At 55.0% G+C, this 21,794-nt stretch overlaps 4 protein-coding genes and 1 non-coding gene across 9 annotated transcripts in view; 2 read left to right on the forward strand and 3 right to left on the reverse strand.

Annotated features, from left to right (window-relative positions):
- Window positions 1-5: 5 nt before the first annotated feature.
- On the reverse strand, window positions 6-10,988 carry Mcrip2 (MAPK regulated corepressor interacting protein 2). 2 transcript variants are annotated; one of them, XR_008719818.1, is made up of 6 exons: window positions 10,776-10,988; window positions 4,528-4,657; window positions 1,877-2,011; window positions 934-1,061; window positions 593-694; window positions 269-348 (listed from the first exon to the last, which is right to left on the reverse strand). XR_008719818.1 is itself a non-coding variant. In XM_055604772.1 (5 exons), the coding sequence occupies exons 1-5, from the start codon at window positions 4,788-4,790 to the stop codon at window positions 278-280; spliced, it is 483 nt and encodes a 160-aa protein (XP_055460747.1). In that variant the 5' UTR covers window positions 4,791-4,860; the 3' UTR covers window positions 6-277. The 2 variants fall into 2 exon arrangements, 1 of the variants encoding a protein (XP_055460747.1); XM_055604772.1 differs by lacking the exons at window positions 1,877-2,011; window positions 10,776-10,988 and adding an exon at window positions 4,739-4,860 and having other exon boundaries at window positions 6-348.
- An 87-nt stretch (window positions 10,989-11,075) lies between these two features.
- Trnag-ccc (transfer RNA glycine (anticodon CCC)) lies at window positions 11,076-11,146 on the forward strand. Its single transcript has one exon. It is a non-coding gene; the product is annotated as a tRNA-Gly (tRNA).
- A 292-nt stretch (window positions 11,147-11,438) lies between these two features.
- Mettl26 (methyltransferase like 26) lies at window positions 11,439-13,003 on the forward strand. Of its 4 annotated transcripts, none has more exons than XM_055604649.1 (6): window positions 11,439-11,698; window positions 11,947-12,109; window positions 12,205-12,264; window positions 12,463-12,541; window positions 12,625-12,703; window positions 12,775-13,003. In XM_055604649.1, exons 1-6 carry the CDS (start codon window positions 11,502-11,504, stop codon window positions 12,965-12,967), a joined length of 771 nt encoding a protein of 256 aa, XP_055460624.1. In that variant the 5' UTR covers window positions 11,439-11,501; the 3' UTR covers window positions 12,968-13,003. The 4 variants fall into 4 exon arrangements, with proteins under 4 accessions (XP_055460624.1, XP_055460626.1, XP_055460623.1 ...); XM_055604651.1 differs by having other exon boundaries at window positions 11,440-11,698; window positions 12,463-12,530; XM_055604648.1 differs by having other exon boundaries at window positions 11,486-11,698; window positions 11,883-12,109.
- A 268-nt stretch (window positions 13,004-13,271) lies between these two features.
- Window positions 13,272-17,721, reverse strand: Wfikkn1 (WAP, follistatin/kazal, immunoglobulin, kunitz and netrin domain containing 1). The gene is made up of 2 exons (XM_055604556.1): window positions 15,464-17,721; window positions 13,272-14,815 (listed from the first exon to the last, which is right to left on the reverse strand). Exons 1-2 carry the CDS (start codon window positions 15,641-15,643, stop codon window positions 13,337-13,339), a joined length of 1,659 nt encoding a protein of 552 aa, XP_055460531.1. The 5' UTR covers window positions 15,644-17,721; the 3' UTR covers window positions 13,272-13,336.
- A 62-nt stretch (window positions 17,722-17,783) lies between these two features.
- Window positions 17,784-21,794, reverse strand: part of Rab40c (RAB40C, member RAS oncogene family) — a 38,117-nt gene continuing 34,106 nt past the window's right edge. The window contains exons 5-7 of the mRNA XM_055604557.1: window positions 20,811-20,888; window positions 20,333-20,555; window positions 17,784-19,614 (exon numbers count right to left, since the gene is read on the reverse strand). Coding sequence (XP_055460532.1) covers window positions 19,334-19,614; window positions 20,333-20,555; window positions 20,811-20,888 — 582 coding nt within the window. The 3' untranslated portion in view covers window positions 17,784-19,333. The remainder of the gene's footprint in view (window positions 19,615-20,332; window positions 20,556-20,810; window positions 20,889-21,794) is intronic.

Below are 21,794 nucleotides of genomic sequence, written 5' to 3' on the forward strand. Positions count from 1 at the left end.
GAAAGGGCAGTTTCTCAACTTTATTAGCCTGGACTCCTCCCTGCCAGTCCCAGGGGCTGGTCCCTGGGCACAGTGAGCAGGACTGAGGTTAGACAGGTTTTGGCCCCTGGCTCTGGCAGCTTAGGATGGCCAAGCCAAGGGAACAATAGGTGCAAAAGTCCAAACGTTGGCACTTCAGGTGTGGCCGGTACCCAGTCAGGCCACGAGGTGGACCGGCGCACTGTGGTCCTCTTCTGGCAAAGGGTCCGCTATGGCAGCATTCCTTCCTGGACAGCTGTTAGGAACAGTTGGTGATTCTAGCCAGGAACTGCTGTGCCCACCACTCATCCAGGTCAATAGGTACAAAGTCTGTGGGTAGAATAAATTCTGGCCAGTGATGCTGTTTTCCAACCTGGCCAGTCCCTCTGCCCTCTAGCCCACCACAGCCCTTAACCTAGATTCTAAGCACAGCACTCAATGGAAAATGGGGGGGGGGGGGCACAGTCCAAGTCCTCCTTCCCCAAAACACCTGGGGCTAGAACCTAGCCAAGGTCAGGGGATTTGGCGGGGGTGGGGGGTAGGGGGAGGATACAGGGCATGGGGGAAGGCTCACTCTGCAGCCGGGGATCAGGAGTGCTCTCCACATATTGCACAGGCCGTGGGCCACTCTCATCGGCAGGGCCGCCATCCAGCTGTCGCTCTACTTGCTGCCAAGCTGTGGGGAAAGTACGGTTAGAATGAACCAGGCCCCCAATATCCCTCCCACCCCAGAGCCTGGTGGCCACCATGGACTCCAGCCTAGCTCAAGGAATGCACATGACCAGGCAGAGAGCCAAGGAAAAGTCAAGCCCTTGGGCTGCTATGAGTCAGGCTATAGTGGGGAAGGACAGGCAGAGCCAGGTCCACGCTACTGGGATTCTGTGGCCTGAGCCACACCCCCTGGTCCCTTACTACCTTCGGACACAAATCGGACGTTCTCCTCGTGGGCCAATGTGTAGGTCTCTTGGGTCCCCTCGAGGGATGGGGAGGTGGTGAGGGGCCGCCGGCCGTTCACTCGATTGAACACAAGCCTGGGCCCCGGACTGTGGGAGGGTAGGAGACAGATACAGTTGGCACCAGCCAGGTCCAGGAGCTACTATGCAGGGTTCAAGAGCAGCCTACGTACAAACCCACCGCGCCTGCGCGGGCACAGGCCCACACTATGCCCTTCCTTAACCACAGAGCAGCTGCCCTTAGCTGCTACGGGATAAGGCCTCTGTGCTGCAGACCCCAAGCTTACTGCAGGTTAGCTCATACCTGTAGCTCTGGGCCCAGGGAAATCAGAAGGAGCCCGGCTTTGCATCCAGACCTTTGGCAGGGCCCCACAGAGTACCCCTCCGCACTCCCAACTCCCGACCAGGCAGGCTTCCAGCAGCCTGCTTCCAGACCTCAGCGTGATCAGAACTCTATCCCCTCCCCACTCATCAGGTACAAATGCCCCCTCCTTCTAGAGGCCCCACAGGTCCCAGTCACCTCAATGACAACCCCACTGTTGGAAAACAAACCAAACAAGGATGGATCAGTGTTTACCCTTCCCTCTCCCTGGCTGGCCCCAGGCCCCAGGGAGATGAGCAGACAATGCCGGGGAGGGTAGTCTCAGAGTGGGAAGAACATGACCTTAAGCCTAGCCCACTCCCCAAGGCAAGAGAAAAGGGGCAACTTGAGTGAAATGCCCCCCCATAGCCCTGTGCTCTACTCTATATTCAGGGGTGAGGGGCGGCCAAGCCCCTCCCAGCCAAGCAGGCCCAGGGCAGGGCAGGAATGTGCCCTCCCAGTTGGCTGGCTGGAGGTCAACTGGCCAAGCCCTGTGCTCAAGAAGCCTGGGGTGGGGCCATGGAGGGAATGGGGCTGCACCTACAGTAGGAGGTGGGAGCCGGAGTCCTGGGCTGCACCTGCCACTCCGCCAGGCACTCGCGGTCCCGGCAGGCCTGCTCGCCTTCCTGGGCTCAGGTGCCCCACGCCGCTCTGGGTTCCTCCTCAGGTGAGAGGGGCACTAAAATAAAGAGGAGGGTCTTGAGGGGCACAGGGTCCTGCCAGCCCCGGGGCTGGCAGGGTCTGGTGGCTACAGAAAATCTTAGATGTGCAGGTGGGGACCATAGAAGGCAGGTCTCCTGCCAGGCCCACCGGGTACCTGAGTTTTTGGTGAACCAGAGGGCATGAAGGCATTCTTAATGGAAATCCCCCCTTGCCTGCAACCACCTGCACCCCAAAAGGATTCAAACTCCATGAAAGCATGAAGGTTGGACATTGATATGGATGTTTCTGTTTTGTTGAGGCAGGGTCTAGACTCAGAAATCTTCCCAAGTACCAGGATGTAGGTTAGGTGTGTGCTACCCCACCTACCTGTGGCTTATACTGATTCTTAAAAAAAAAAAAAAAAGGAAATCCCAGCCAGGGACTGTGAATAGTAATGGATCAAGGTAGCGGCTTTGGAGCTGGAAAGGGGCCCCTGAGGGCAAGGGCTGCACACCCATAAGCCCTGCCCCACCCCTGCTTGGAGGCCATGCTTATGTAAGACCAGGCTCTGTAGGGGAAAGGGCACTAGTCCCAGAGTGCACCTGTACCCACTCCTAGGGACACAGCCTGCAGTACCAGGCTGCAGTGGCCCACAGACCTCCTCTCATTGACTGTCCTACCCCCTTCAGGTGACTGCTCACCCAGCTTTCAGCCTGGGAAAAGAAACTCCCTGCCTGTGTTACACAGTGACAGGAAGCAAGATCCAAAGTCAGACTTTCAAGATTTAGCACTATTCTGACCCCAGGGCTCACAACTTCAACTTAGCCCCAATTCTCTTGTGACCAGTGGTCCCTAAATGGCTCCCCCCCCATCTGTGGGACATGTGATCACATGAGCTCATTCATCATCACCGGCGCCACCCACACTCCACTGTGTAGTGGGTTGAAAGCTTTGAGATTTTGCCCCATGCTGGCAGGAGGATGACCTATGCCTCTGGTGTTCCTTCCTCCTAGAGCTGGTTGGAGAGATGGTAGCTGGGGAAAGGCTCCAGGGAAGACAAGACAGGGAAGTTGGTGGCCATGGGTGATTTTGAAGACACGGGGCTAAATGTGGAATTCCATGTGGAGGCCCTGTAGGAATTCCCAGTCCGGGGACCAGGAAGGGGTAACGATTCAGCAACCTCAGAGCAATCAGGGAAGACACCTGGCCCTATCTCTTCAGGCCTCAGGGCCCAGAAGGGCAGAGTTAATCTGTTTCAGGAGTTGCTCTACCTGGCTGCTAAAGGATGACTCAGGCCTTCACATCAGCTTTGCTTACTGAAGCCTGCTTAGAGTGGATATGCAGTGTGGTGTTTCTTGCAACTTAGGGCTCTGGAGAATGTCACTGCCTTGTCCTCCTCATAGATACTAACCCCAATATTGCCACAAACCTGTCCTTGCTGACCCCCAACAATGCGGACTTAAGAAGGTGGTTTCCCAGGTAAGAGATGGGCTGGTCCCCAAGGCTACTCCAGCTCCAGGCTCCCTATCTTGGTGACCACTTTGTATTTACACACCTGTACCTTCCTAGAGACATAACAGCAATGAGGACATAAACTGATGTCACCAGGATGGCCCCTTAGGCCCTCCTTATTCAGTCCCCAGGACAGAGCTCTGAATGAGAACTTATATCCACAGTGGAATACAGTTGCCAACAGGCCTCCCTGGCAGGAACTCCCCTACTCTACCAGAATATCAAACACAGTCCCTATAGGTGTCTCCCAGCTCTGGCATCTGAAGCCCAGTAGCTGAGTGATAAGAGGCATAGACCCAGCTACGCCAACTCTCCAGATGAAAATCCTTACAGATTTTCTGTCCTCAACTTGTGCTCCCCCTGAGGGCCTAGAGTCCTTAAACCCGCTCACATGTCACCCCTACCAGAGTCTTGAGCCCAAGAGCCTACACACCTGCAGAGAGCAGGAACAGCGTCTACCGACAAGGGAAACAGTAAATTGAGCCAAAGAAGTAAAAGGTTTAGCCCTGAAGGAGTGGGATCACTTCCAGGTCACAGTGGCTGAAATCCAAAGTAGCTAGGGCTGAGCTTCCCTGGGGCCCTGGGCACTCTGCTAGGTCCCTTAGGACCTGGGCAACTGCGGGGTAGGAAGGCTCCCGTGCCTCCAGGGTGTCAGTGAAGGGCAGGGACCTGATAAGGCCAGCAGGGAACACGTGTGCGTCTTCTGCAAGGACAGGGCCTGAAGACCTTGAGGGCCAGGGCCTTGGGCAACTTTTCCCAACTTTGATCTCGACCGCTTCCCAAGGGGTCCAAGTTAGCGGCCCAAGGTCGACAGGACCCTTGGTCTTGGGTACCTGCAGTCCTTGACAGGGCCGGAGCGGTCGGAAGCCCGCAAGGCCCCACGTGGCCACCATCAGGGTCCACGCACACCAGCTGGGCCCAGAAGTAGCCAGCAAGCCGAAGCAAGCGCGAGCCGCCCGTGCCCCGCCCCCTGCCCGCCAGGACCCGTGGTCCCCATCAACCTTCTCCAAGGTCACCCTAGTGTCGGGCGGCCCCACTCACCTTGTAAGGGGCCAGGGTCCCTGGGGCTGCGCCGAGGACTGCTCGCGCGCGGGTAGCACGGTAGGAGGCGCGGGCTGCCGGCATTTCAGGAGCTCCCCAAGCCTGCTCTCCACCTGCTGCTGTGTGGGACCTGCGGGCCAGGGCGGAGGGCGCTGTTAGCCGTCGCGGGCCAGCGGTCGGGACGTCCCGCCTGCCCGCCCGCCCTGCGCACCTGTGCGGCGCTGCGCGACCAGCTTGCTGGGCCCCTTGGTGATGGTATACATGGTGCGCCGTCCCGCCCGCCCCTGGCAGCGGCCAGATCCCGCACCCTCCACAAGCTTCACTTTGCTTTCCCAGAGGCACGGCGCCTTTAAAAACGGAGGACGGACGAGGAGGGGCGGAGCGACCCACACACGCCCCCTGCCCTTAAAGGAGCCGCGCCCACTTGCTAGCCATCCCAAATGTTTTAGAAAACCGGGCAGGGTACTAGATTTGAGTTTGGTCTGGGTGCACTCACCAAGGAGTACGCCAGACTGTAAGCCATCCATATACAGCAGTGTGTGTGTGTGTGTGTGTGTGTGTGTGTGTGTGTGTGTGTGCGCGCGCGCGCGCGCCTGAGATTTTTGAGAGGTAGGTTCTTCGAAATGGGGGAGGAGCCTCTGTATGCTAGGTTAGTTCTCTGAGCTAGAGACACCCCCCCCCCCAACAAACCTTGAGAGCAACAATATTCCCGCTCCTATTTGAGGCCCCTCAGCCAAGTGCCTGTCCAAGCCTGGATTGCCCTCGTCTTGGATCTGCTTACAGTGAGTGCTCTAAGAGTTCAGAACTGTGTTTTAAGTAGTTAAGAAGTCCTGTGCCTTTTCACAGTAGACAAAGAGTGTCAAGGTTGCCCTGAGCCTGAAGGCCCAGGACCCAGAGGAAGAGCAGACAAGTATAGAACGCTTACGGGGTGCCCAATCCTAAAGTATTAACCTCTCCTCAAGGTTATATCCTGAGCCTTCTGGAGGTCCTTCTTTTCCCCAACTACTGGGGAAACGGAAAACCAGGTCCCCTGGGTCTGTGGGGAGAGCCATAAGGGCAGCCGACCAACCCCCTCAGTTCTCCTCAATGACACATATACGAAATGAATGCTGAGCTGACAGTTGATGTGAAGGCTTGAAACGTATCTCCCAAAACCTGTGCCACTGCCTCAAGGTTCTTATTTGAGAAGGGTCAGTCTGTTGGCAGCGGGGCCTGGGGGAGGCAGGTCTTTCTCTCAAGTTGTGGACCACTTAAGCAAGATACACAGTGAGGAAGGGGTGAAAGTGGGTAGCTGATCCACCTCAATCCCAGGGTACCCCAAAACACTTATGCAGTTCACTAGTGTAACTCCAGGGAAGTTCTCTCCCAGATGGCCAGGCTGTCAAGCTTCTCTCCAGCCCAGGGCCTTTGGCCTTACATCATCCAGAGCAGGGCTGGAGAACAAAAGGCCTTCCTCTTCTCCAGCTCAGTGAAGACTCAGTTGACTGTGTGACATGTACTAGAGAGGCACAAGAAGTCTCTACTCACCTGAGATAGGGCAGCCATGACAGCAAAGAAAGAATTCCACCCGTCTACTTGGTGACCAGTTTATTTCGGTCACTTACAGGAGCACGGGTGACTCCCGCAGCTGTGTCACTGAAAAGCCCACCGCAGTGTAGGCGCAGCTCCTGAGAGGTGAGTCCCCGAGTTCCTTTCCCAACCATACATAAGAGTCTCCTCTGTCCCAACAGGACGTGTTTGTGTTTGTGTGTATGTGTGAATCTTGAGGCTTTCCAGAGCTTCCCAAGTTTCAAATTTCTTTAGCTTCTTGAGTCTTCAGAGCTTCCCTCCTTCATCCAGAAGGGAATATTTCAATCTCCGGAAAAGAATTTTATACCAGGCCTGTGGCTGCAAAGGCTGAGTAAGGATATGGGAAGAGATTGCTTGGCCCCCAAACAAGCCCTGCCCAGGGAGTCAAGGCCTGGACATGTGTGGAAAGAAAGGGTCACTTCCTGGCTAAATTTGTCCCTTCCCATTTCTGAAGTGCCTGACTCGTCCCTGCTAACAACCAGTCAGCCTCTCCCTCCAGGGCCACTGAATCTGGTGGCCTTGAGCAGGCTACTTTATTACTCATACATGGTAGGGAGGAGGGATGGGCTACTGGGGGCTCTTGCTAGCTTTTGGAGGTTGCCTCGGAATGACAACCATACTAAGGACAGGGCAGGAGGGATCACAACCATACTGAGGGCAGGGGCAGGAAAGATCAGTTGGGTCAGAAAGAAGCGCAGTAATGGAGGCATACAGGCCCTGGTGTGGAGAGTATGCATACTATACACTGACAGGTGCTCTCTGGAGACAGGTTCCCTACTTACAACCCCAAGTAGCTGCTACCAAAAGCCTAAGCCCAGCCTCATACAACCTCATCAGTGGACAAACTCAGCCTTTGCTTAAAAATTTATTGTTTTGTTTTTGTTTTTCGAGACAAGAGTTTCTCTGTGTAGCCTTGGCTGTCCTGGACTCACTTTGTAGACCAGTCTGTCCTCAAACCCACAGAAATCTGCCTGCCTCTGTCTCCCCGAGTTCTGGGATTACAGGCCTGTGTCCCAGCTTGCTTAAATAATTGTTGGAAGGTTAGGGGGAAGAGACAGGTAATGGTGGTACATGCCTTTAAACCCAGCACAGCAGATCTTTTGAGTTTGAGGACAGCCTGGTCTACAGAGGGAGTTCCAGGACAGCCAAGGCCATACAGTGAAACCCTGTCTCAAAAAAGCAAATACATAAGTAAATAAATAAATAACCTGTTGGCCAGAACTAGAGGGCAAGGCATCTAGGCAAGAGCTGCATCAGAGGTCCAAGGGTGGTTTCAGACACCCTTAGGGCTCTCAGGTGGGTTTGTGTGGAGGCTAGGGCATGGGCAGTGAGGCCAGGTTGAGGAAGTCTAGTGCTCTCTATGGAGCAGGAAGCTGAGGAGGTGGAAGGACATTTTGGAGGGGCAGATAGACTGTTGGGGGGGGGATGCTCTCACCAAGTGAAGTCTTTCCAGATGAACTGATCCTAGACCCACTGTCACCTGCGGATGGAGCCTTGGTGGGAAGCCAGCTATGAAGGTTTGACAGGCAAGGGACACGGGGGATCACAGCCACATCCATAAGAGAGATGGGCCTGCATGAAGCCTCCCCTAACTATGCCCTTTTCAGAGAAAGGCACAGGAGATTTTGATACAGAGGGGTCGGTAGGAAAATAAAGCAGAGACTGGAGTCATGGTCAGGCCACCAAAGCTGAGGGTACTGATGGTGATCCAACACATTTGTTTTGGACTTCTGGTTTCCAGAACTGTAACTGCTGGAACCTGCCGGCAGAGGTGAGCAGTTCTTGAGTGGGGAGTGAGGATTGAAAGAAAATTTAAAAAAAAAAAACCAACACACTATATATGGAATCTGTTCCAGTAGAGTGCAGCCAGTACAAACTGTGACACTGGTTTAGTCCACAGTCCCTTTTTATAGTCAGAGCAAAGAACCTTGATACAGTGATGGAGTTCATGGAGAAGTCAAACTTGTTTACCTCAACCACCTGTCTGTGTGATCCTCACAAAGAAAAAGGGAGTGAACTTGGCAAAACATCCTGTCTATCCCTTTCTCCAGGTGAAGGCCGGGGTGAAAACAATTCCCGCTGAGAGCTCAGTAACAAAGCAGCCTGACAAACAGGTGGCTCTCCACAGGTCTCCTTTATTTTAAAAATTGACCATAACTTAAAAGCTATGGAGCAGAAGATTATGCCTGACTTAGGTTGTCTCTCTTCAAAGATGTATTCTTACCCATCATTGGTACATGGATTCCAGCATTCATGCCCTGCCTTAGGTTGAACATTTCTACGAGAGATCTTTTCCGTCTTTACCTACCAGTCTCTACTAGGGTAGCTGCTGGAGTTTAACCTGATGCAGATCAGCTTTGACATTCCAAAAGGCCTTGATGAAGGTTTTAATTATCACTGGTAGGAGACATGCTCCTAATAAGGGGAACAAGCCACAGGTTTTTTCGCTGAAAGCCAATAACAAAGCAGCCTGACAAACGAACAAACAGCTCTCCACATGTAACAAAATGAATGTTTCCATTACCAGGCTTTGGGCTAATTTGTTACAGTACCACAGAGGGTATCGAGAGGGAAGAAGAAGAAGGGCTACAGCAAGGGCTTGGGGAGAAACCTCAGGGACCTCGGCCTCTCAGAGGGGTTGAGGCTCTAACTATAACCACCAGGACTGGAACAAGGAAAGAAGCTGAGTCCTTCTCAGTTCAGGGTGTGGTGGGACAAAGTCACTGGCCCCTCTGAGAGAGAACTATAGCGGAACTGGGCACTTCTTCATCAAGCATTGCCAAAGGCCCGCCTCTAAGAAGTAGGCCCAGAGATGGGAGCCAGGACTGAGGCCAAGGCTAGCAGAGTGTGGAAGGCACAACACAAAATCCACAAGCTGGAGCTCTGGAGGGCCCTGATAATTTAGTAGTAAAGATAAATTCATCTGGAAAAGCCAAACTCAGCTTGAGGAGCCGGTACTTCTGATCCTGCCAGGGATCCAGCCTCAATAACTGCTCCCCAGGGCTACCCAAGGAGAGTCCATCTTACAGGGTCCAGACTGGGACCAGCATCGAGCCCTTGGGCTTTCCGGGAAGAAGGCGCCCTCACAGGCCAACTGCAAGCAAAGCCTCCCCGTCCCATCTGCTGGCATCTGCACCAAGTGCTGGCTGGCATCAGGACTTGGAGAGAGTGTTGGCCCATCCAGCATCCAGCTCAGAGCAGTGGCTCCCACAGGAGGGCACTGACCCCGCCAAGAACCCTTCAGCCTTTTGTTGAACACCATTCTCTAAAGCAGCTTCATTGCAGGGACGGGAAGCAGGAAGATCAGTCTCAGGCTTGTCCCTGTGTCCCTTGAGCCCTCCCTTCCTTCCCCACCAATGCCTAGAGAATTCAGTTCAAGTTTTTGTTTTGGTTTGTTTTTCGAGACAAAGTTTCTTTGTGTAGCCTTGGCTGTCCTGGAACTCATTTTGTAGATCAGGTTGGCCTTGAACTCAGAGATTCACTTGTCTCTGCCTCCAGAGTGCTGGGATTAAAGGTGTGTGGGTGTGTGTGTGTGTGTGTGTGTGTGTGTGTGTGTGTGTGTGTGTGTGTGGTGTAAGCCACTACACTAGCTTTAAGAATTAATTTTGATTGGTTGTTTTTTTGGTTTTTTTTTGGTTTTTAATTCTTCCTTTTGTTGTTGTTATTTTCTAAGACAGGGTTTCTCTGTAGCCTTGGCTGTCCTGGACTTGCTTTGTAGACCAGGCTGGCCTCGAACTCATGGTGATCTGCTTGCCGCTGGCTGCCTGAGTGCTGGGATTAAAGGCGTGGGTCCACCATGTAGAGCCCTGGCCTAGAACTCCCTCCCTGCCGAACATTAAGAGCATGCAGCTGCCTGGCTTTCACAGGCCCTCTTAAGGGCCTTGAGATATCCAGAACAGCATTGCACTTGGAAGGAGAGAAATGGCCATCTTCAACCTCTCCTGAACTTGGATGTATGGAAAGATGCCTACCCCGCCCCCCCACAAAAAAAAAAATCCCATGAGTAATCTACGGAAAAGATAAGCCATAAAGAGAGACTCAGGCAGTAAAAGGGAGAGCCTGCTGCAGAGCCTGTCAGGGTCACCTCCAATATCAGACATTCATGTCCACCTGTTAGGGGCTGCTCAGCGCGGGAGAGGGGCTGGATTTCAGGACTGCTCTGAATCCAGACTGACCGCCTTTCAAAGGGGTTGCCTAGAGCGGTCGTCCTATAACCCATCACTCTCCATCCTCGGGCCGTGTCACTTACATGGTTTAACCACACCCCGGGCCACTTTGGCTGACTGGACACACCTTGGGCAGTAACCTCAAGCAGGACCCATGCTCCCCCCGAGTAGCATGATATAGTATGAGGCAAGAGCAGCCCAGGCAAGCCTTGAACTAGCTGCTGACAACCGGGCGTTGGCGTTCCGAGCATTTCCTGAAACCCAGCCCCTCTGAGTCACGGACGCCTTCAAACCTCTACTGAAGTACCCTTGTCCAAGCACTCGTCGCCTCGAATTTCATTTCACCGGTCACAGACTACCCCCTGCTATCTATCCGTGGACCTCAGCTGTTGCCAGCTGTCTCAGCGTCACCCAAAGCTCTTCTGAGCCCCAGCTGTCGGACGGGAGGAGGAGTCCTGCATCTGGGACCCCAGCTCCATTCGGCTGCCACCCACAACGCCCACGCCCACAAACCTGGGCCAGCTGGACTTCAGGACCTAACCGCGGCCTCGCACTTTCCAAGCGATCGCCACTGCTATGGTTTCCACGGCGCAGAACCAAACATCCTAGTTGTCTCTAAACCTCGTGTCCCCACCATTTTTTCCTTTCCGTCGGACGCCAGCAGCACTTCGGGATCCGGTGGGATAACACGTCCTGTGAACTCTGTCAATCGAGAACTGGCGCGCAATAGAAAAGACGCATGCGCAGTGCTGTCACACTGGCCCAGTTTGCGTCACCATTCGTAAGTCCTGTGGAGGGCCTCACAACTCAACAGCGCCGCTGGTGTAGTGGTATCATGCAAGATTCCCATTCTTGCGACCCGGGTTCGATTCCCGGGCGGCGCAGTTCGTTTTTTTCCCAACACATCTCTGAAACAACCTTCCTATAAGGGTGTATCGTAAACACGAGAAATGAACGCTCGAAGTGACAAACGGGCTGAAAACCCTCGAGATATAAGGTGCTAGAGCGGAAAGACTCCAATAAACCACATCCTTTCCTCGAGTCTTGTTCCCTGTCTGGAGTCACCGACAAGCCCGGATGAGGACCGTTTATGGGTGTGAACGGCCTCCCGATTGTTATACTGCAGCAGGCGGCTGGGCGGTGCCACTATAACTCCCGAAGTGCCCTGCGCAGGACCTGGACCAAAGCTCCCGTCGTGCCCCGCGCGCACCCCTAGCTGGGCTTGGCAGCACTGCTGGGATGTTGGTGGCTGCAGCTGCTGAAAGAAACAAGGAGCCCATCCTGCGCGTGCTCCGCCAGTATGTGGATTCTGCCCAGCACGGCGTTCGCGTGCTCGAGGTGGCCTCGGGTTCCGGACAGCACGCCGCGCACTTTGCTCAGGCTTTCCCGCACGCCGAGTGGCAGCCATCGGACGTGGACCAGCGCTGCCTGGACAGGTGCGGCGGCGGTGGCGGCGGCGGCGTCGTCTACCCCTTGCGGAAGCTTGGGGCTGAGTGGGGGGGGCGGGGCTAGCGGACCGGAAGTGAGGGAAGGCCCAGGTCTGGATGCCCCACTAAGACAGTGGAAGCAACGGGCTACAGGGTGGATAGAGCTACCCGCTACCCGCTTACTGCTCCTCAGGACTTAGCCCCTGTGAGCCACTGAGGGGCCTGGCCGGCCCTCGCCCACGCGCTGTTCTCCACAGCATTGCTGCCACCACTCAAGCCCAAGGTTTGTCCAATGTGAAGCCTCCGCTGTACCTGGACGTGACCTGGGAGTGGAAGCAATGGGGCGGGATTCCGCAGCGATCGCTGGACCTGTTGCTCTGCATCAATATGATCCACATTAGCCCCCTGAGGTGCACTGAGGTGGGGACCACTGTGGAGCCCAGCGTTCACGTTGTTGGGAGGGAAGCCCCAGGCTTCAGCTCCCAGCTTACTGTGCCCTGCCTCCCTCTCTTCAGGGACTCTTCAGAGCAGCAGGACACCTGCTCAAACCCAAGGCTGTGCTGATCGCCTATGGGGTGAGTGACCCTAGCTTAAGAGGCCCCTCAAAACCTTGTTTCCCATCTCTCGAAGCCCAGAGGCTGAGTCCTAGCCCCTTTCCTTCCTGAGTGCAGAAAAGAGGTGGTTCTTTCCATACTCTGGATCCTAACCTGCAAATCAGACCTATGGGAATAGCTGACCTTGGGCCTATGAACTGTGTCTCCTTGTTCCCGCAGCCCTTTGCAGTCAATGGGAAGATCTTTCCCCAGAGCAACGTGGACTTTGACCAGAACCTCAGATGCAGGTCATACCTGGGTAGGAGGGGGCTTGGCTCAGAGGGCAAGTGGGCTGGATGCTCTCATCTCAGCGTGTGACCTCTACTCCCTCGCTAACTGCAGGAACCCAGAATGGGGGCTTCGTGACACAGCCCTCCTGGAGGAACTGGGCCGGGCCAGCAGCTTGGTCCTGGAGAGGATGGTAGGCAGGGCCATGTGGGGGTGGGGAGTCGCCCTGTGACTAAGGGCCACTCCAGCAAAGCATTTTTTCAGGTGGACATGCCAGCCAACAACAAGTGCCTGGTCTTCCGGAAAGAGGAGCCTCCCTTCGGCCTCCCGTGTGCCTACGTCTCTGTCAAAGGCCCTGTCTCGGTATGAGCCGGACCTCGGTCCCTCCCTCACTGGGGCAGCCCTCCTTGTCTGGTGGCCACAGGGCTGCAGAGAGCCCAGGTACAGCAGGTCTTGAAATAAAGCCATTCCAGCCCCCTTTGGGCTATCTATACCACATTGCTTGCTGAGAATACTGGGGGAGGGCAGAAGGGGATTGGTCTGGGGGAAGGTTAGGGTTGGGGGGGGTGTATGGCTGAAGCACAACTATGCTGCTTTCCTCTTATGTTCCTGGAGAGAAACTTGTAGGCCTGTAGGAGGGTCCCCAAGAGTGACTCGGTGACCTCAAGTAGGAACTGGAGCTCCATCTACTCACAGGGTTCCAACTGGACAGTTAGAACTGTCTGCGATGGGCGCCGCAGCTGGAAGGGAACCAGAGGCTATGAATCCCACAGTGTAGACGTTTATTCAGCAGGAAGGAGGGCGGGAATGGGGATTATGAGGAAAGCTAGTCTTGGAAGCGGTTGAGCAGTTCACAAGCCTTCTTCTCGAGCAGTTCTACGATCTTCTTGACTCGCTTCTCACTGGCAGCACGAACATAGCTGTTGGCATCCAACACGGCCACACCTTCACGAACCTCACCCATGATGACCAGTGGCCCATCACCAGCTGTCACATTGGGGCATGGGCAGGCCCAGTCCATGCCACTCAGTGTCACCTCCAGGTATTTGGTGCCCAAGAACTTGAGGCCCATCTTGTCATCCTTGAGCACGTCATCTAAGGCCACACGAGCAATGCCACCTGCAGCCTCGGGCTCCTCCAGTACCTCAGTGAGTCGACCCACAATGGCAAAGTCGCTGCGGCACAAGCTCAGGGCCAGCTTGCTCTTGAGGCGGCAGGCACGGCAGGGTGGTGTGCGTGGCACGGGGCAAGCATCCTCGCAGCTCTCCCGGCTCTCAAAGTTATTGCTATTGCCTTCACAACCACTGTATACAAAGGGGTGGCATTGCTGCAGCAGTGGGCTGTAGGCCCAGCGTGGCTCCCAGCCCTGGCAGGGGCCCTGAACTGCAGGCAGTGCGCAGGCATCCCCAGGGCCACGGGCACAGGCCTGTTGGCATGCTTCATAGGTCTCGAAGCCCCGGGCAGCCCCATCACATTTGAGAGCTGGGAAGGTCATGCAGCTGCCTCGCTGTGGGTCAAAGCGCCAAAGGACATGATGGGGGTTAGGGGGCCCCACACAGGCTTGTGTGTCGGGCTGGCACTCGGCTAGGGCCAGGACACCTGGGTCCCCATCCCGAGTACTGGCCCGCTGCAAAACAGAAAGGGGGAAGTCAGCCCGCAGCAGGCCAGCGGCATTGCGCGCGGTGCAGGTGTACAGGCCCGCATCTTCCAGCCGGGCATTGTAGAGCACTAGCTGCCCTATGCTGGTGACAACCACATTGCCATACATTTGGTCAGGCCGCATGATCAGATTCTCCCGCTGATGGCTCTGCTTCTCCCAGGTCACAGCAGGTGGTGGACGGCCACTGACATCACAGTGGAAGCTGGCTGTTCCCCCGACGTGTACTGCCTGCGGCGAGGGGCTATTGTACAGGGCAGGTGGCATGGGAGCGGCCCCAGGGGTTGGGCGAGCGGTGGTCTCGGGCGGTCCTGGGCTGCTGGGTGGCCAACTGAGAATGTGCTTGCAGGGTACAACATGCAGGTGGAGACCCCGCAGGCAGGCCTCCGCATCCATATAGCAGCGGTTGTAATAGGTGAGGCCGTCGGAAGCACAAGTGAAGCTGGGTTCTTTCTCACAGCGGTCACGGCAGCGGCAAACTGGCTGCCCATCCCAGATGTCACAGTCGGAACCCTGTTGTGGGCACTGGAAGCCTTCACAGGAGGCTGTTGTCTCGGGTGCAGCTGGGCCACCGCTGGGGAAGCGGGCGGCCACGCAGCTCTGTAGCCCACACACATTGGTGCAGCACTTCTCGGATGCCGCACAGTCCTGAAGGACAGGGACAGTTTAGTGGAGTCCTGACCCCTTCCCAGCCTTGCCCATGCGCTACCCTGCCTCTCTACCCTGGGAGAGGTGGCTGCCTCTCTCAAAACCTCCTTCCCCATGGAAAATGGCGGTAGTGCTGCTTTCTGGACAGTCTGCCCACTGAGGCCGCATGTGTCACTGAATCCTCAACACCCCTAAGCAGGCCTCATTAACACTCCTGCTGTGCAGGTAGCTGCTCTGCCATCAGAGGGCGCACTACTGTGGGAACTCTGTCCCCTTCCCAGTCTGGAATATGAGGAGAGGACAGCAGACAGGCAGGGCAGGGAAGGGTGGTGCCATTTGCAGGGGTAGGTCAGAGGGAGACATAGGTCCACGTGACCTAAGGGAAAAAAGTGGTGCTCAGGCAGGTTAGAGACAGGACTGGTGAAGATGAGTCAGTCCAGGGACTGGAGATGTTCTTGTTCTTCAGAGGGCAAAAAGATGGGGGTATTCTTCGAGCCCCGTGTACAAGTCATGGCCACAAATCCAGGTAAATAAGTATGGAGGAACCTTGGAGGAAGCAGACTCCTTCCTAGGACTGGGATCTACTCCCCCCACTGACAAAGAGCTAGGGGGTGGGGGCCCAGGGTCCCATGAGATGCCAGTGCTCACCTGGTCCCTGGTACACTCACGCTCACAGGTGCTCTGGGCGTCCACCCACAGGTGGGGGCTGAGCTGGTTGGGGCACATGCCAGGGTGGCTTCCAGGCTCTGGCAGCAGGTTGGTCTCCGAGGTTAGAAGGATGAGCACGAAGACAAAGAAGAGAGGCAGGAGTGGCTGTGGGGCAGGCATGGGGACCACAGGGCCAGGGGGTGGGAAGTGTGTGGCCACCAGCCAGGACTCCCTACAGATAGCCACCCTATAGGGTCCTGGGCCTAGGATTACTACCCCTGCCTCAAAGGACCCTCTCCTTTGACTCTTGGATTCCCCAATGCTGGAGCTCACAGCTGATGCTCCTCTCTGGACCTGAGTAGGTATTTTGGGGCCTCTCAGAACCTGTCCACAAAGTAGTGGCTGGCCCTCTCCCAAACACTGTGGGTGGCTCCCAGGCTCTGGTCAGCATAGGACTGGGAACTGAAGAGGAGGAAGGGCTGGGGAGGGGCCAGAGGCCCTGAAGCCCAGAGCAACTGACCACTAGGGTCACCAAGGGGCGGAGAAGGGCCAGCTAAACCAGGGAGGGGGGTGCTGTAACCCGAGCCCCTCCCTCTACAAGCTGGAGCCCAGCAGGAGTCAGTCTCTTTGAAGACCCTCCCACCCTCTACTCAGGGAGGGGGGGGGCGGGGCTGGCAAATTTCAGCTTTTGTCCTCACCCTTCAGTCTCTCACGCAGCACTCACTCCAGCCTCAGCTGACTACTGGTTTAGGTTCACTCCAAAGGCAGACAAGGATGGCGCCTATCCCAAGTATAGGTAAGGCGCATCTTCTACTGGCAAGTGATAGAGGTTCTGTTTTTCTTTCCGTCCCCTTCAAGCATCACACTTGTCAGCAGGTCTTGGCATGGAAAAAAGAAACCTGCTAGGGTGCTTGGTGTGGTGTTACACACCTGTAATCCCAGCACTGGGGAGGTGGCAGCAGAAGGTGCCAGATTGAGACCAACCGAGGGAGCTACACAACAAATTCCAGGCCAGTTTGGCTAGAAATGGACACACAATCTCAAAACAAAACCCCTCCCTGCTAGGCTTTGGTGTCTTACCAGCTGAGGGCACAACGAGGCAGGATTTATCCTCCCAGACACTCAATTCTCAAAAACTGGGCTCCTGGCTTCTAGCCAGGGTCTATGCCACTCACTCACTTCAAACGGGCAAGGCAGGTACAAAATAAATAGGGTTATCCTATCTGCATGGAAACAGATGATTCATGTGCACTGGCCACAGACAGTCTGATTTGGTACTTAATGTAAACAAGGGCACAGAGAAGCCACCAAACTGACCACACATAGGCCTAGATACGTGGTTGTCTCGGGTTGGCCAAGTGCATCTTTCAAAGAGCAGGCATCCTACATGTTGCTCAGGGATCTAAGGACATTCAAGCCTTGCCCCAGTGACCCACCACGAGGGCCAGCATCCATTCTTTAGCTGCACTAGAGGCTCCACTACTGTGGGGGAGGGCAGGGAGATCAAAGCTGGTGGCAAGACAAAGGCCCTGCCTGGAATCTGCCTTTCCAAACCCTTTCTGTGGCTCCAGAGGTCCCCAGGGAGTGGTTTTTTCAGAGACAGGAAGGAAAAAGTCTGTGTGACCCTTTGTCTGACCTCCTGACCCAGGAGGCAGAGTAATAAGAGCCTGGTCTGGTGAGGAGATCAAGAGATGGCTACCAGGCGCCAGTGTCTGCTCCCTTACAAAAGAGCTTTGGGTGAGCCAGCTCCTAGTGATGAGGGGGCAGGGATCACCAGGCCACAGGCCCAGGATGAGCCTAAGAAAAAGTGCAGGTGGCACCTAAGCCAGAGGCCAACTTTAAAGTGAATGGAACGATCCTATTCCGCTCAGCTTCACCCTCCAGTGTATCAGACACAACCCTGGCTGAGCAGGGCCCTGCAGAGCCCATAACCTGCTAGATGTTTTCCTGCTAAAGGTACCAACTCCAGGTCCCACTTACAGAGATGTCCTTGAAGCTGTGGTGAATTTTTTGAACTATGTGGTGACAGTCTGCCAGGGCTGTAAGTTAAGAATAGTTAGGCTGCCTGGTTCTAGCCTAGCCAAGATTGGATAGACCCCAGGAAATAGTGTGGCTTGTAACCAGGCCTTGCTACTTCGTGGCTGGGAATGTGAACCCAGTCAATGGATGGCCGCAGGTCAGCAAGGTCAGCTGCAGGGGAGTTAACAAAGCCTGGGATCATTCTGGCAGGCACAAAGCAGTGCTGGTTCCTGTGGCAGAGCACACTGCCAGATACCCCTTTTCCACCCCCAACAAACCACAGCCAAAGAAAGACATGAGCTCACTGCTGAAGTACATTTACTGTACAAAGAAGTAAGAACAAAGAACCAGGAATGGTGGAGTCCACAGCAGCAAGGGTAGTGTTGATGGTGTGCACGCAGGCCAATCCAGGTCCTCAAAGTCTATACCATTCTATTGGCGATTCCAGAGAAAAGGTCTCTTATCAACAGCAACAGGACTGGTGGGGAAAGGTGATGCTTGATTGTATCCAGCCCCTGGGCCAGAGTCCCAGGTGCTGCTGCTTATCAGGCAGTTCCCACAACCATAACCCTGTCCCGACAGGCATTAACCCAATCTCCCAGAACAGCAGGCTGGCGCAGTGTCTACCAGTGCCCTAGTAACACCCATGGCAAGATGGTCTTAGGAAATGTGCACTAAGAAGGTCCCCAGTAAGGGGTCATGGCTCCTGCTATGGCCAGGGCCCTGAGGGCAGGAGGTAGAGTTAAGCACCAGCGTGCCTGAGGGCTGTGTCACCAGGCAAGGACGGGGGTGCAGTCACACAGGACATCCACTGGGGACAACATCCCCACAGGGGAAAAGGCTGACCAGAGCAGAGTGGGGTAGGAGGAGCATTGTGGAGAAATAGTCCATGGCTTCAGAAGTTGCTCTAGCCAGTGGGTCCCTAAGGAGGGGCTGGGTGTCCAACCCTATGGTTGAGGCTGCTGTTCCAGAAAGTGTCACTAAGAAACAGGTCAGAGATTCCAGTGACATGAACTTATAGGCAGAAGGGCCACAATAGGCAAGGAGCAGCTATGAAACACAGCTAAGGTTGATGAGAACAAGCTGCTAGACACTGAGGTCCTAGGCCCTGTGCCCAAACCACAGACACTGGAGGCCATCAAGCACTTAAGTCTGCAGAAAGCTCTGTAGCCTCAACCTGGAGATGCTGAGTGAATAGTAAACATCACCAAAAGTGCGAGGGCGCAGTAGGGAGGGATACAAGTGGGGTTCCCAGGCGCTCCAACTTGCTCCTCTCCTAGGAGGTCTCAGGAGTGAGACCTGGCCTATGTCCAGCACAAGCTGCAGCCAAGCCTGCTGACAGGCCTCTGGAGTGCCCCCATGCCCCATCTGTTTCCCACTGGCCTCTGAGCAGCCTCAACACCCAGCCAGGGTATTTATAAATCCAAAGAGCATTTGGCTTCCACACTGAAACCCTCCAGCACTGCTTCATCACTCCTTCCCTGACATCCTGAGCTTCCCCAATGGCTGATGTGGCTCTGAGGGGCATCCAGGCTTCCCTGACAGCCCTTTAAAAATGTACAAAACAGGTAAAATGTTCTCCATATAAATAAAGGGGAGCCAGGCTCCCTTCCAGCCTGGAGTCCAGGACTGGTTCAGACCTGGTCCCCGTAGCACCAGCAGCCCTGCTGCCTGGTCTGTGGAGCATGTTCTCTCCCACACGCCCTCCCCTCCACTAGCTCACATGTGGAGGAAAGCCTGGAGAGACCCAGGCAGGGTTGTGTAGGCAAGTCTTCCTGCACACAGCAGGGCCTAGCGCCTGGCCAGGAGTGCTCCAGCGTAAGTCTGAACAGGCGGAACCCACAGGTCCCGCTAGGAGATCTTGCAGTTGCTCCGAGAGCAGTTCTGAGGTGGACTCTGGGGGGGACGGATGGACTTGGACCTCTTAAGGCTGTTGCCCTTGCTGCCACTGCCCCCGGCCCCACTTGCCAGGGAGTAGGAGCGGCCGTGCATCATGACAGCGTTCATGCCGTTGGCCATGGAAAAGGACTTGAGGTGGCTCTTGATGGTGACAGGTAGTGGAAGCTTGTCAATGAGGTGCACAGGGGTACAGGAGACAATGGCACGGCAGCAGAGGTCCTGCAGGCTGAAAACTGTGAGGGGAGGGGAGGATAAGTGATGAGGTTTTGTTAGGGGAGCTACATGCTCCTTACACTACCTGTAAAGCCTGGCTGGGTCTTGAAATTCCTGGTGGCTTCACCAGCTCAAGGCTCCTGGGCAGCCACTATCTGTCTACTGAACGGCTCCCATCTCCTGCCTTCTTAGAGCAGAGCACACTATAGAGTACTGCTGGGAGAGGCCAGTCTGCCCAGCTGCTCCACGAGACTGAGGGTGGGTGAAGAGGCAGACTAACTTCGGAACACAGGCCTTACTGTAGCTCTGGTTGGAGGTTAACTCAGTCTTTTGGCTCAAGAGAGGGAATTAGTTATCCTGTTCTCCTCTGTGGCTTCACCTTAGGGTGACACTGTGACCATCTCTGCCTAGTCACTGTCCTATTAGAAAGTACCCCAAAGGAAGGCCATCATTAGGGACTTTTGACCAAGTGCTCGGCATGGACACTGATATAGACATTGCTGAGCTCACATACTGCTTCCGTGACCACGTAGCTGTGAAGGTGCAGCGCAGAGCTCTGCTCTCAAAGCATGTCAAGGAGAGAGATCACTTGCGCCAGTTCTGGACAAGCAGTGTGGGTGACTGCAGCTCCTAAGGGACCACCTACATTCTAACCCCACTATCAATGCCTGCAGCTCCACCATCAGCCTCCACAACTCCACTAGCAAGCATCCTCTCTGAACTAGGCCTCAGTCCCACCTCGATTGGGCCTCCAGATCTTCTCCATGCCATGCCGCATGAGGACGATACGGGACAGCTCAGTGAAGGACTCGATGACGTTGAAGTTGCACAGGGGGCTGACTTCAAAGAAGGTCATGCAGTTCTTCTCTGCGTAGGCTCGGGCCTGCTCTGTTGGGACTTGCCGCTTGAAGGCCAGGTGCAGCCGGTTCCCAACCAGGATACGGGGAACACCAGGTGCGTGCTTAGGAGGAGTTCACAACTCAGCAGAGGCACAATCATATGCTACCCCCACCCCCTGGCCACAGGCAGGGCTTCCAGGGTCTGCATTCTGCAGTGGAACAAGTCCAGGGAGGTCTGGATAGAACCAGGTGAATAGGGGAGTTTAGGTGTTTATTGCTGAACAACACTCCAGAGTAAGGAAGGACTACAGCGAGCAGCACTCCCAGGTATGGCCCTGTCACGGCGTGGTCCCAGAGAGGTGCAGACCCACACTTACCTCATCGATCTCCTTGATCCACCGGTCAATGCCATCAAAAGACCAACGGTTGGTGATGTCGTACACCAGGAGGATTCCCTGTGAGCAGATGGAAGGAGGTTACCCACAGGCATGTTTGGGCCCATCCCCAGGAGAAACTTGCTGGATGGGAGTAGTCACAATGTGTAGGCAGAGCTAGGAACATGGCCCAGAAGACTACATAGATCACTAGAGTGGCCGTGACCTGCAGGAAGGAAATGCATCTGCCACCCAACAGGAGAGCAGCAGGAGGGGACCTTCTATGAGCTGAAATGGCCCCATACATATATGCCATCCCATTCATCCCCTGAGAACATGGCTGCACAGAACTGACTTAAACTTTCTTCTTTTCTTTTCTTTTTTTTTTTTAAATCCAGGCCAGTCACAAGCATTGCTCTGAAATCATCACACAGGCTAAGCACACACACACAGGTCTAAGCTTTGGTAGGGGGAGGGGTGTGAAGAGCCACAGAACTCACTAGAGGGCCAAACATTCTGGAAGTCAGTACATCAGCGAACTCTGCCCTGGGGGCACCTGGGGCTGAATGAAGGCAGCTCTGAGTTTTCCAACTCCAAACCTGTACAGCAGCATGTCAGTCACTCAAGGAGCAGGAGTCAGTGAGAGTTGCTCCAGTCGGGCTAAGCATGATTTGCTACGGGGCCTTTCCTGCAACATCCCTTAGAGACCAATTACTGGGAGCTCAGCTTTGGGCTGTCTCCATCTGCCTCAAACATCCCGGTGGGGCCGCTGTCATGGACTTTCCAGCAGGGGCGATGTTGAGCACACTGCAAATGTGCCTCTCATTCTGAGTTGACTTTGAGGTTTAGCAATCAGAGTCCACTCATCAAATTACTCCTCTTTCCACAGGTTCACAGACAGGGAGGACAGAGAAGGGGGAAAGAGAAGGATGAAGATGGGAATAGGAGGAGGTAAGCAGAATTTCCATTTGTGAAAAATTCAGGCTA

Source organism: Psammomys obesus, unplaced genomic scaffold, assembly GCF_907164565.1.
Source record: "Psammomys obesus unplaced genomic scaffold, mPsaObe1.curated_primary_1811, whole genome shotgun sequence".
NCBI lineage: Eukaryota > Metazoa > Chordata > Mammalia > Rodentia > Muridae > Psammomys > Psammomys obesus.